The following is a 13333-nucleotide window of genomic DNA, read 5'->3' as shown; positions in this document are numbered from 1 at the left end:
TCAAATTTATCTGCCTTCGGAACCTTGCACTCCTTTGCTTTTTTTTTCCCCATTCTTAGCTAGCTCAGCCAAATTGTTCGCGTAGCCCTGGCAAGGCCTATTTGCGATGGCGACGGCAAAAGTTTGCCAAAATGTCACTCCTAACACGTACCATAGCCTCAGGTTTCGGTTAAGAGGCGGTAATTTTGGTTAGCGTGTCTATCAACCCCCACGGTACTACCAACCGGCCTTACGACCTAGGACTGAGTGCCACACAAGTGTTAGAAAGGTATTTGTACCTACAGATCAAAATGATACTGTACTATTTCTGCGAGAAAGGTTTGAATTCAAAATTCATTCAAGAATTTTTGGGTTATAACTGAGCGATGCGTTTTGCTAACCACAGTAACCTCAAATGCCAGTGCCCCTGGGTGAAATTTTCCATTTGGTAGCCAAAACCTTCCAATAGCCCTCATCTGTAATGCAGACTCGTTGGACGATCTTAGATGGCTGCCCGGTCTCACCTTGAGGTGGCCAGAAAAACGACAAAAAAATAACCTTAGATGGAAGAAATTTAAACACGGAGTACGTAATAAATTCACGCGAAACTGCTTCGGCCCTCTTTGGATTGCAGGGTTTTCATAGGATTTTTATAGGATTCTAATCCTAAGGACTATTTCCTATATATGGTGCTCCTTTGGTTCACGGGAATGGAGGCCTCAAAATCTTGAGGAATTCTTTCCTATGGAGCTGATTCCGGAGGAATTTTCACATGAGGTCTGAGCTCTTTCGATCAATACAGTGCAAGTGCAATTTCTGGAGTATCGCCTAAACGTTTGAAGGACGCTATGCTCCTACCAGGTGGCCAAACAGGACATACAGCGTCTTTGCTTCAGGACATCCCAACCACTCAGGACACAGCGAGACCGAAAGACGTATCGCTCTTGTTGCTTGCATGAACCCGTCCGAAAGACGATGCATGATGTGAAATATCGATCCCGGCCGGGTTCCCTCTCCCCCACTCCGGAAAGAAAAGCAAAGCAAGCCACCGTATATTGTCCTAGCCCGCATACCGTGATAAATTGCACTGTACTGAGAATTGATAACAAAAACATCAAGAACAGTAAGTAGTGTGAATTCATACAGAAATGCATTGCTGCACACAGAATAGATAAGGAAAAAAAGCAAAGTTACACCTGCTTCTCTCTTCAAACAAGCAACGGGGATACAAGATCAGAATGAACAATCTGCACACGCACACACACACACACATTTTGTCGAACTAGGTATCAGAACAGCCATCTTCATGTATCAGAATTGGGGTTACAAGAACTAACTTAGTACTGTGCTGAAGTTGTAGCTATCGCTGCTGCCGGTGCTGAAGTTGTTGCTTGTTCTGAAATTAACTAGAAAAGAAAAAAAGCATCAACAGTTTGACAATTAAGAGCATTGCTAATAAAAATAATCAACTGATGAGAGGAAATTGCATGCGCGATACATAAACTTGGCAGCGATGTTCACTTTCGTCCATAAACTCACGGATTTGAAAAACGGCCCCTTAAACTTGGCATGTGGGTATTTTTTGGCCTAAACCCGCAGTCCAAGCAGCGCTACAAAGAGGCGACATGTTTGATTTATTCAAAACAAAACCTCCCTCATTGCATGTTAGACCGTTGGGCCCTTGCCCTCCTCTGTTACACCGCCTTGCCCGAGGGAGACGAAGCGACGGAACAGAAGGACCGGACCGCCGGAGGCGATTGTCGACAATCTCCGACGGCACAGCCGGCAACACCCACACCTCGGAGATGGAACCGCGTAGACGACGACTTGAACGACGGCTCCATCGACGTCCACACGAACGACGTGGATGGCTTCTGCAGCGACTAGTGGAATGGTGGCACGGCCGGCGCTTGCTTCAAGAGAGCAGTGGGAAGATTTGGGAATTTCTGAGGCTAGGGTTAGGGATTTAAACTGCGGGTTAAACCCATATTTTTCCAAGGGGCCCAACGCAAGATTCCAGAAGCCGCAACTTTGCAAAACCCGAGCCGCGTCAGATGTCAGCGTGGCCTAATTTGGTCCGAAATTGTCATTTTGGACTAAAATGACCCAACTTGTCAAGTTTAAGGAGCAGTTTTTCAAATCCGTGAGTTTATGGATGAATGTGAACATCGCTGCCAAGTTTATGTATCGCGCATGCAATTTCCTTACCGATGTCCTAGTCATGCCTTGCAAATTCGCAAACTAATAAAAAAGAGACATCCATGTCAATTAACTAGTAAAAGAACATTTCTAGCTTGTAGCCGGCTAATCAATTGCTTGTCATAATGTCCATAAGAAAGAAAAGCAATGATAAGAGTCCAGCTCTCCGGATATAAAATGTTAATCCATACTACAAACACACAAGAAATGCATTGAGTAGTGCATTGAGCAAGCAAAATCCTGGGTCAAACCAAGGTTCAAAATTTCATCAAAACTTTTGGAATTTGTGGCTGAAATATTTGTGTTTCGTTCTTAAAAAAATAGTGTTTTGAATAAGATAATGTCAAATAGAGTTAAGATCAACATGCTGTCAAGTATGTTGAGTTACTGCAGTGGTTTGTTGTCTTCTACACTCAAACAAGGTACAGGTTTTCTGTTTTGCAAAAATAAAAGTTAGCAAGGTTGAGATTCGCTCTAGGCCAAGAAAGTATAGGGAGCATGCACCGGGATAGATAAACCAATGTACGAGAACAAGACCATGGAGCATTTTATAGATTTTCACCCAAATTTGTTCAATTTGAAACAAAAGTGTCTGAAATAAATTACGAAATTTCCGAAATTTCATTAGTTTCGAGAGGTACAAATTTATTTATTTTTCAAAATTTTGAACCCTAGGTCAAACAGCTGCTGCTTCTGTTTAAGGTCAATAAAATTCTCAGGTATGAAGCTAGAAGCATCAGCCAAGCAAACACATCAAACTCTCAGGTCTAACAAACAACAGTACAGCATACATTAGGAACACTTGATCCAGCTACATAAAACATCCTAATCCAGTACCCAGCTGCTAAACTTGTCATCGACTCAAAAACACACCTAGCACATACTGAAACTGTCAACAGGGAATTGTTGCCATGCCAAAAGAGAGAAGATGGAGCATTTCCATATCACCAATTTTAAAGTGAATTCCATTTTTGACCCTCAAGTTTTACTTTTTTGACAGCTTTAACCCCATTTAGTGAAATTTCCCTTTTTTGTGCCACAAATGATCCCATTTAATAATTTGACCCAAATGCTCTTGTACGGTTGTATCACATCGCTCACTTCTTTGACTACTGGCTTCTTGGTTTTCATCCAAAAAATGAAAGGTCTCAAATAGATTGGATATAGAAGGAACTAAAGAAATTGCTCGCATGGCACGTTCTGGTACGAGAAACTGATTCACTCTCAGAGTCTCGACCTACATTTGTTTTTTTTCTCAAACACGCCGAGCGGCATGTCATTACCATTAAGAAGAAGGCGCAAGAAGCAAGTACAAACAAGGCCCAAAGGTGTGAAACGTACATGAACGTGCGAGGCACTCACACTTTTTTCAGTGCTTGAAGGCTGGTGTGTCCACATGCTAGACATGTTTGAAAAGTGAGATCTACATTTGGCGGTCAGACCCAGGGGTTGCCGGACAACCTCGCCATAACGGGCACCAGCACGCGGCGGTGCAGGCAGCATGCTTGCGGCCGGCACGTGGAAGGCCATGTGCTGATGTTCATGGCGCAGGTCAAGGGGTCATGGCCGGAGGAAATTAAGATCAAATTATTAAATGGGGTCATTTGTGGCATAACTTTTGTTAAATGGGGTCAAAACGGAAATATTGCTAAATGAGGTCAAAGCTGTCAAAAAATTTAAACTTGGGGGTAAAAAATGAAATTCACGCCCAATTTTACGAAGACCAGAATAGAAGAGAATTTTTACGGTACCTTTGTACTCCCTAGAAAGGGTAAGGAGTACCAATCAAATCTGTCCGTCCATCTGTTAGGGTAGTTTAGACCTTTCGCCTGGGGTGATTTGGACTTTCACGAGCGCCTCCTAATCGACAATGAACTGCACGCCGCCGTCTGAACGATCGAGCTCCATGCTCCATGTACAGGAGTACAGGACCGAGCAAGTTTGCAATCAGTGGCTTGGGTTGACAGCAGGCCTGGCCGGCGGCCGGCCGGCGTGCTACTCCTTGGACTAAATCCCCAGATACCGGAGGCAAATCTCGTCGCCTCAATACCGGCCGCTGTAATTAACTGCGTTAAGTCCGTCCATCCAGCACTTATCCGGTTATCCCCTGTTAATTGACTTCGCAATTACGATTTTACCCCAGAGGGGATGGTACTCCCAAGTATTGATCGATGGTACTCCCCAGTTGTTACCTTGGAGTACAGATAAAATATGTCCGTTAGATTAGAAGAAATTAACGGCTTAAATTAATTTGTGGGTACTGTAAAAGTGCTCGAACAGAAAGATATGTGTCGCCATTATAATGATTTGCAAAGCCAAGCAACAATAGTGAAAAGATTTCAAAAGAAGCTGACTAATTCAAAGTTTTCACAATGACAGAAGAAAAAGGAACAAGAGGTTACTTCTGAACTTGAAAGAAGCACAAGTTACAGAGCACACGAACTAATCAGTGATGCTCCTGACCAAACCATAGCATCACAAGCGCAATTCAAGAGATCATGTCCACGCAGAAATATCTGTAAAATTACAAAGAACATATTCTTTGTAAAGTTACCATGCACATGCACAGAGTTAATTCCTTGATTGTCATCTGGTTTGGTAAGAACATATTCTTTGTAAAATTACAAGAACAAAGCTACCATGTAGAGGCATAAAACTGTGAACAACGAACGTTGATCAGAACATTGCCATGGATCAGTAGTACATTACCAGTTCTCAGCAGTATAAGAATTAATCAAGCTCCTTCTGGTAAATCTACCCACTAATCGAGCTCCTTCTGAGATCCCGGCGTTGCAGGGGGGTGGAGGCCACGACGGCAGAGAACTTGGCGGTGCAGGGGAGCGGACGCGGGGGCGACTATAAGCAGTTCCGAGCGGCGGATAAGGGCGGAGGCTACAGCGAGGGGGGTGGCGGCGGCTAGGGTTTCGCCATGGGGGTGGAGGGGGAGGACGGCGATGGCAGTCGATGTAATTATTTCGGAAATGCCGAGCGTACCGATTCGGGCACGGTGGCAGATCGATGTAATTTTGCGAAGTCACGAGTGGGCTCCCGCTCCGCTGTGGACTCCGCGAAAAATGCATTCAGCCCGCTCCGGTTTTATTTCGAAGCGTTTGGCTCCGCTCTGGCCACGGATCTGTGAAGCGGAGCAGAGTGGAACGGTCTTCTTCTTTTATTCGGAACTCATCGAATAGTTCATTTTTGTCCTAATATTTTTTATCTTTTTCGTTTCTCAACTTCCAAAGCTGAAGCATTACAGTCATTAGTCTGAGTTCAAGCCATTTTTTTATCCATGTGACTCGGTTTCCTTCCGAACTTGTCACCGTCTTTGGTTTTCGGACCCGAAGCGACATGTTCGTCTCCACATCAACAAGCTACCATAATAATAGGGTCCATAAAGAAAAGAGAGGAGAAGCGGGACGAGAACATGACAGAGTTCAGAAGCGGCTGACGACCACATGAAAACGGTGACGATGAGGTGGCACATTCTCTCTCGCACCACCGCAAGCCTGTGAATCAGAGGAGAAGGTTGTGGTAATAGCACAAGAAGACCCATTTTCTAATCCTACATGGATTTAAGAAAGAGGAAAATACCAAAAATGTTTGGACGAAATGCAAGATGATTTCAAACACAAACTTGGACTATAGGGACAAGAATTGACCTATCCAGCGCAATTGATTCATGACGATGCTGCAATAGATTCCCAGCCCCACCGCCACACCTCCACCACTCCGGAGGTTGGCTTCGCCGTTGCAGCCGCCACCAAATCTTGATTAATTAGGGATAGGAGGAGTGGTGGGAGAGGATTGAGGAAGAGGGCGTGGTGATCATGCTAGGGTGATTAAAGCCGCTTGCCGATATGCAGCGGCGGAGTTAGAACTTTTGTTTACGGTGGGATTTTCTTGGCATTTTACCGCACAAGAGATTGTTTTTTGAGCTTTTTCTATACTATCAATAAAACATAAGTACTCCCTCTGATTCTAAATTCTCGACTCAAATTTGCTCAAATATGGATGTATCTATTCTTAAAAAGCGTCTAGATACATGTAATATTTCGACAACAATTTAGAATCGGAGGGAGTACATGACATAAAATTTTAGCACCCAGCTCCGCCACTGCCGATATGGAGATCAGCATATGAAAACTATCCACGTGAAATACTGCTTGGCCTGGGGGCAGGAACGAAATGTGTCAGGTTCAGAGAGTTGAGGGACAAAATAAAAATACGAATTTTTTAAGTTATGAAAAACAAACTTTGCAGCAAGTTGAGAGAAAAAGTTCTTTTTTCTTTAGAAAATTGTTAATTCATCATAGAGAAGCTGCTGGAAGGTCTTACAGGAAAAAAAACAAAATCGAGATACAGTGGAAATGTATACATAATTCGTTAGTCTAGGAGCCGATATTGTTTTTTATCGGTTACTGTATAGCACTGTCCTATGTCCTATGCAACTATGAGGAAAACGGAAGATACAGAGTCCCTTCACTTTTGGTCGTCTAGGTTCTCGATTTGGATCAGATCTTGTTGTCCCACTTGAGCACACATCTGACCTTGCTGACAATCTATGATCGGAAACAAACAATGCACAGTTCCATGTTAGATCTGTCTATCATACGGTTTCTCAAAATAGAACTAGGTTAGCTCTGCATCCAATTTGTGTGCCATTTCCAATAGAAACAGACAGATTTTCAGGGTGGGTATGGATCATTGGATTTAATGAATCACTTATCCACAGTTGGAATCCATTAGCCCTCGTGGGTTGAGAAATCAGACGAATGAATATGTGTGAGGGGAGATGGCCCTACTTTGCTATCATTTTCTGACCAAAAGGATGCATCTTCTGTTCCTTCCTTATCCTCCTGAACAAGATAAAGCCCAATAATGCTTTGTTTTAATCTCAACTAGTTCCCTAATAAGCTTGGTGGTTTTTCATTCTTTGTCAGTAGAGCTACCCTGATTAAATGCGATAAATAAAATTTAGAAGGAACCTAGGCAAGTTTCACCCATTGCGTACTTGCATATGAAAATCTGCACACATCTTGTCCTTTTCGAGGTAAAAGTTAGAATGCTTATCACATAAACAGTGTCATACATCATGCAGAAACTGGTTAAGGCCTGCAAGTAATATGAGTCCAGCGTTCTATCATTCGTAGATTCTGATCAAAAGATCTTTGAAAATCTCTGCTTCAGAGGGGTAGGGTACCATAATTCTCTATCATTTTACACTCCCTTCGTCCTGAAATAATTTTTTTTAGGAACACAGTACAAACGCAGACGCTCACAACACGCACATACACTCACCCATATGAACGCGCATCCTATCCCTATGAGCACCTCCGAAAGATTGAGTCCGCAGATCTTGAGAGATTCCTACCCCTATGAGCACCTCCGAAAGACTGAGCCCGCAGATCTTGAGAGATTTACGAAGTCACCGCCGGTGCCTCGCTGTTGACGGGTACGTCACCTACCACTGAAAGAATAGCGCCGGTTAAATACTGAAATAATCTAGGAAAATATGACACCCATATGTCAAGTCTATGACTTGAACTTGGATGGACCGGTTCCACCACAAAGAACCAAATCACCTGAGCTAGGCTCAGTTGTGTAGATTTTTATGCAAATCCACGTCAGTTAATTCGAAACGGAAGAAGTAACAAAAATGATCCTGCTTTTGCAACTGGAATCATAGTACTACCGATAATTCATGGTGATCGATGGGCTGCAACCGATGGTGCGTAGTGTTTGTTCTTAGTATCTACAACAGACATTCAATCAGTTGTACCTTTGGTTCCTAACAAAGAAACAAATCAGTGTACGTTGAAATTCCAAGCATTGCAGCTTTTGTTGTGTTATATATTCTTCAATTGAAGTGGAGATGTATCAATTTGGTAAGGAGACGTTATAATTTGTTTTCTTTCCGTCCGAAGACTTGAAATGTCCTGTTACTCATCTCGGTCTCATCAAAGTAACATTATTAGCTATATTTCCCCATGTTAAGTAGAGATAGCATAGAATAATTTTTGTGCCAGTTAGTGCAACACAGAGAATCCACCTTCCAATTTCTGCATTGCTCAGCTGGTGCTTTAGGCATATTTAGCCTATGGTAATTACTAATCATAGTAGTCATTAGCCTGCTTAAAGTATTTAGAGGCTGATCTGCCAATGAGCAAATTATTAAAGAAGCAAATAGTCTCTCTATGAAGATAGGGATGCAAAAAGAGATGAAAGGAGCCTCCTTGAGCAGCTAGGCCTGAGGTGATACTGATTCTTTCCTCCCTGCATTTCATTTCGTACGCACCAAAGTAATGAAAGATAGGAGGAAAGAAATCCCCTCTTTTTCTTCTTGTGGCTCCTATGCAAACTTGTCATTCATCTGTCTACTGGTACTACGTGCTGCACCTCCATTCCACAATCCACCCCCACCATTCGCAAGCATTATTCCCCCAACTAGCCTCTCCTCTCCCACTATATAAGCTGCACCATTGCCCTCACTCTTGTTGCATACAAACACACAAGCCAACTAAGGCTAGCTAGCAGTTGTAGAAGTTGTAGCAGCCGTGGCCATTGCAAACCTTAGCTTTCTAATTTTGCTTGAAGGAAGCATTTCTTTGAGGGGCTAGCTGGCCGTAATTAAGGCCGGCATGATGAGTGAATCAGATTGGACGGAAGAGCTGAACAACGTGTTCGAGCAGGCTCTGGCTATCTACGAGGACGGCACGCCGGATCGCTGGCAGAAGGTGGCGCGGGCGGTAGGAGGCGGCAGGTCGGCTGAGGATATGATACGGCATTACGAGTATCTGCAACGAGACGTTCACCACATTGAAACTACCCCCCAGCCTGGCGAGAGCAGCAGCAGCAGGTCCAAGGCCAGCGGTTCCGGAAGCAGCAGCAAGGAGAAGAGGTAGTTAAATAACTAGTCTAAATCTCCTTCCCAGTTATGTAGACTGTTCCATCCATCCATGCATCGCATATTGTGTTGCTTTCTGGCTGCAGTCACCTGCGCTGGTAGCTTAATTTTTGCTTGTCCTTTCATGCATATTTTCATCTCGTAATCATGTCCCCACTCTTGCTTCAGTCAGTGACTCTGTGTCCGTGAGGTCCTTTATGGTCTCCGTATTGACATGGGTACAACTGTAGTTATCAATTTGCCATCATTCTCTTCCTTAACATTTCTTCACAAAGTAACGGCTCGCAAGAATATATATGGTTGTCGGGTTCATCTCATCATCTGAAATCAAGTTTAGAAAAATATATATGTTTATGCCTGCAAGATATCCGACAAGTGATGCAGTTTCTTTTGTTTTCTATTTAGTCCTCTGAAATACTAGATAGATTCCCTTTTATGAAAATATTCGTTTCTTCTTTTGGTTAGTTCATACCAGATAGATTCCATTTTATGAAAACATTTGTTTCTTCTTTTGGTTAGTTCATTCGTTGTTTACTCTTTGGAAACATAGCCAGTCATATTGCGTCAAGTCAAGACGGCGTATCCGGTCAAACCACCCTTATGATGTTTCTTCATTGTAAAAAGTTCAAAAAAATTACGTATGTTAGAGAAATATCTATAAAATTTGAAGCCAAACTCAACTGCGTTTAGTAGCAGCAAAAGAAATCAGCATGAATAGTGGTTCATCACTGTATGGCACTATTCACCTCCTGTAAGATAATACTTAACATTTTAAACTTCCTTATCGTGTTGATGAGATCAAGTTTATGATGCTCTCCTAGTTGTATGCATGCTAATTACTACTATAACAAACTTGCTTAATAGCAAGCTAAGCATATCCCTATACAGAGTGTCGATGAATCGGACGGAGTACATATTGCTCCTTCTGTTCTAAAATATTAGGCTTATAAATTGTGTATACTGTCAAACATGCTAAAGTTTGACCAAAATAAAGAAAAAACCATCATCACTTGAAATATATATATTCATAACATATGCATTTGAAATAGTACGGAGTAGATATTAATATATTTTACTGTAAATTTGGTCAAAGTCTAAAAAGTTTAGTAGCCAAAAAAATTCTATGTCTTATCTTTTGAAATAGAGAAAATATTTCTTTCGACCGGTATATTCACTTTGGTATGCCGAAACTTGTTGAGCTATCGTCCTAAAAGGTTCTTTCTCCTAAGCTAGACATGATCTCTTCGCTCAAACTACATAAGCAAATATTTCAAGTATATAAGTTATTTGAGAAATATTGGCGATGTAGTTTTTTTTTTTGGGGGGGGGGGGGGCGGAGGGGGGGATTATCCCGGACTAATGGGTTATGAAAGGAACATGCAGAAATATTTTTTTCTCTAACAATTATTTAGTATCTTCTTTTGCCAAGACTGGTGTTTTTATTCAATTGGCCGTAGTGAATTTTAACCAGTGATTAACAACAAAGACCCAAATAATCTTGATTCACCTATGACGTGTATGTACTTGGTGTCGCTAGAACAAAAACAGAACTGTTTAGATCAAAGAGTTCATCTATGTTATTACTCCATGCCCACTTACAGCTCTTCAGTTAATTTTTCTTAGTTTTATTTATCACACTTATTTCAGTCCGCACTACATATAGATGCAGCTGCCTGCAAGATGAGAGACACTGATTACACTATTGATGCACAAACACTCACATATACCACCACACAAACACGCACTAACACAACACATATTAGCCGCGCATCGCCAATCACTGAAAGAAGTCCGACCCCTAGTGATCGGGTAGGAATAGGATACAACCACCACAATCCTATTGCTTGGTTGTAAGACGAGATGGAGAATGAATTCGATCACTAATATCTTCTACAACTAATCTGAAAAGACGAACCTATGTTTTTAGGCGTCTAGCTAGCCGGCCTATGTTTTCACCCTTACTATGCTAAATAGTACTGTATCTAAGTAAATTCTGGCAAAAAGTGTGGTCGAATTGCATAAAACGGCATATGCAGTAGGATGGAAGGCTAATTTCTGTGGAAGGCATCTGTTTTTGGCATATTGGTTAGTTCGCAAGTAGTCCATGCTTTTGCTGAAAGATTTGCTTGTAAAGCATGCAACAGTCCCTTAAAGCTTGCTGTCCTTTCGACGGGCATAAAGTGATGCCCCCTCGAGCAGTTGAGCTTTTGTTCTCTCGCATATATGGACGGGACAAAAGCCAAGCTTAGTTTTCTTCCTATTATGAGTCCCTACATCCTTCTACATTTTTATTTTCCAAATTAACATACCTTTCATGGGAAAGGCATGACCTTTCTTTTTGTCTGCTGGGCATCTCTCTCTTTCTCTCCCTTGACAGGGAACATTCAGACTTGTTATATTTTGAGCCACTCAAATGTTCAACTAATCGAGCTTTCTCTTTCTTTTTCCTCCTTTTCCAGGTACCCCAAGCCCCAGTGATCGCTGGGCTGGTGCAAGGACCTCCGATGAATAAACCAGTGTTACCCTATCTACAATAGATACATATGACCCCATTGTGATGTTGTCCTGTCCTGGAGCTACTAAAGTAGCCAGCGCTCTCCGATGATGATGACGACGACCAGAAAGAAGTCTCGGACATAATCAAGTCCCGCATCGGAGCTGTATCTTTCGTATATTTTGTACCCATTGTCTACGTGTATGTGTCCCACCACGAGCCTTGTCCCCCAGCTACGGGTGTTTGTATGTCGACGCTGTGTTGTGTAATGAGATTTCCAGTCTATCGGTGATTTATTGCAGGTGCTGACTTCCCTGCACTCTGGTTTTGGATTGGCTCGGGACATCGAGATCTCGAACTCTCTCCCTCGTCCCTCTCACCCCTTTTTTTATGGTGCGGCCGAATTCTACTTTACAACAAGGGACATTAGGGTGGGACAACTAGACATTAATTTTGTATTAATTTTTCCACACTTATTATGAAACGAAAGGAGTAGTATGTTAGGGTGCGGGGCTCCTCTAGCCACCCTGCTGGCTCCACCCCTACGGGGAGAGAATGGAGAGAAGAACCTGCACCACACCACATGCCCGTACATTTGATCAAAACGATTAAATCTAAAAATCTAAATAAGCTCCAAAAGTTCCTACAAAGAGAGTCAACCATTTGCAAACTCCGAACTAGCCAAAAAAAAACTCAAGCTATCACCACACAAAATTGAAAACGTACAAAATGACCAGAGAAGAATACAGCTCTTCACAAGAAAAAGAAAAACCTCTCCACTAGAAGGGCTGACCAAAACCCATGAGATGTGGGGAGGATGGTGAAATGATCTAAGAGAGTGCCACTAATAAACTTATCTTTACCAACAAGGTTGTTCCAGCCTGCAAATAGTGTAAAAAAAGAGCACCACACACCAACGAGTTGAGGATAACAGAGCTCCTTGGTATCACGTAAAACTAGTATATTCAATTTTTCTTTGGTTCGCATGCATTATCCGGCTTAACCCAAGGGCAACAAAGTCTAATAAGTTTTAGGCCCCCGCTCTAGAAAAAAACACTAGCTTTCTTATAAGTCGTTTCATGTCTTGTCCAAAAACTGGCGTGGGATTAAACCTAACAAATCTCCTCCTCACACATCGGTTACCATCTGCTCGCTAACACCGACGTTTCAGCTTATCAATCATGTCCCGATTGCTGCGAGTCCACCGAGGTTTGTATGTGGGTACGTAGCTAGGTTGCAACACCACATTAACTGTAATCCCGACCCCCAAGACTGTCATGGCACATTGGATGCCCAAGGGGCAAACATATATAGTGCGGAGCCTCTTTTTACTACTAGATGATGACTCGTGTGTTGCCGCGGAAACATGTGAAAACAAATAAATAAATACTAAAAATTAACTAAACTAAGGGGAAAAGATGTATAACTGATCTTATTTTATATTTTAAAACAATAAAACCTAATAAGTACGTGACAAAAATGATGTATAAGCAGAAAAAACTTTTTCCAAAAAAAAACATGGTTGCATTGATGAGGTGACGTGGTTTGAATTGATAGAATAATGCAAAAATGTAAATGAATACATGCATGACTTCAAAATTATAAATGCATGACTTAATGAGGTGGCAGACATGATTTGCATGTGGTGGTCCTGATAAGGTTGCATGCTTACATGTTCAGAGAAATCATGCAATGAGGGTCTTTTATTTGATCACTAATTAATATACGGCATAACTAAATACATATGCATTACCATG

At 42.1% G+C, this 13333-nt stretch overlaps 1 protein-coding gene and 1 long non-coding RNA gene across 6 annotated transcripts; one reads left to right on the top strand and one right to left on the bottom strand.

The window, feature by feature from the left end:
• Positions 1-1054: 1054 nt before the first annotated feature.
• LOC104581564 lies at positions 1055-5231 on the bottom strand. 5 transcript variants are annotated; one of them, XR_002962523.1, is made up of 3 exons: positions 4888-5231; positions 3930-4718; positions 1055-1385 (listed from the first exon to the last, which is right to left on the bottom strand). It is a non-coding gene; the product is annotated as an uncharacterized LOC104581564 (long non-coding RNA). The 5 variants fall into 5 exon arrangements; XR_002962524.1 differs by having other exon boundaries at positions 3930-4694; XR_729577.3 differs by having other exon boundaries at positions 3930-4370; positions 4888-5220.
• A 3432-nt stretch (positions 5232-8663) lies between these two features.
• Positions 8664-11898, top strand: LOC100827355 (protein RADIALIS-like 4). Its single transcript, XM_003563816.4, has 2 exons — positions 8664-9076; positions 11542-11898. The coding sequence occupies exons 1-2, from the start codon at positions 8817-8819 to the stop codon at positions 11558-11560; spliced, it is 279 nt and encodes a 92-aa protein (XP_003563864.1). The 5' UTR covers positions 8664-8816; the 3' UTR covers positions 11561-11898.
• Positions 11899-13333: the final 1435 nt, after the last annotated feature.

The sequence above is a fragment of the Brachypodium distachyon genome, chromosome 1 (genome assembly GCF_000005505.3).
Source record: "Brachypodium distachyon strain Bd21 chromosome 1, Brachypodium_distachyon_v3.0, whole genome shotgun sequence".
NCBI lineage: Eukaryota > Viridiplantae > Streptophyta > Magnoliopsida > Poales > Poaceae > Brachypodium > Brachypodium distachyon.
This window is presented reverse-complemented; position numbering and strand designations above follow the sequence as displayed.

Bases quoted from the DNA above. Each gene is read 5' to 3' on its own strand.
- LOC100827355 (XM_003563816.4), top strand. From the start codon at position 8,817: ATGATGAGTGAATCAGATTGGACGGAAGAGCTGAACAACGTGTTCGAG.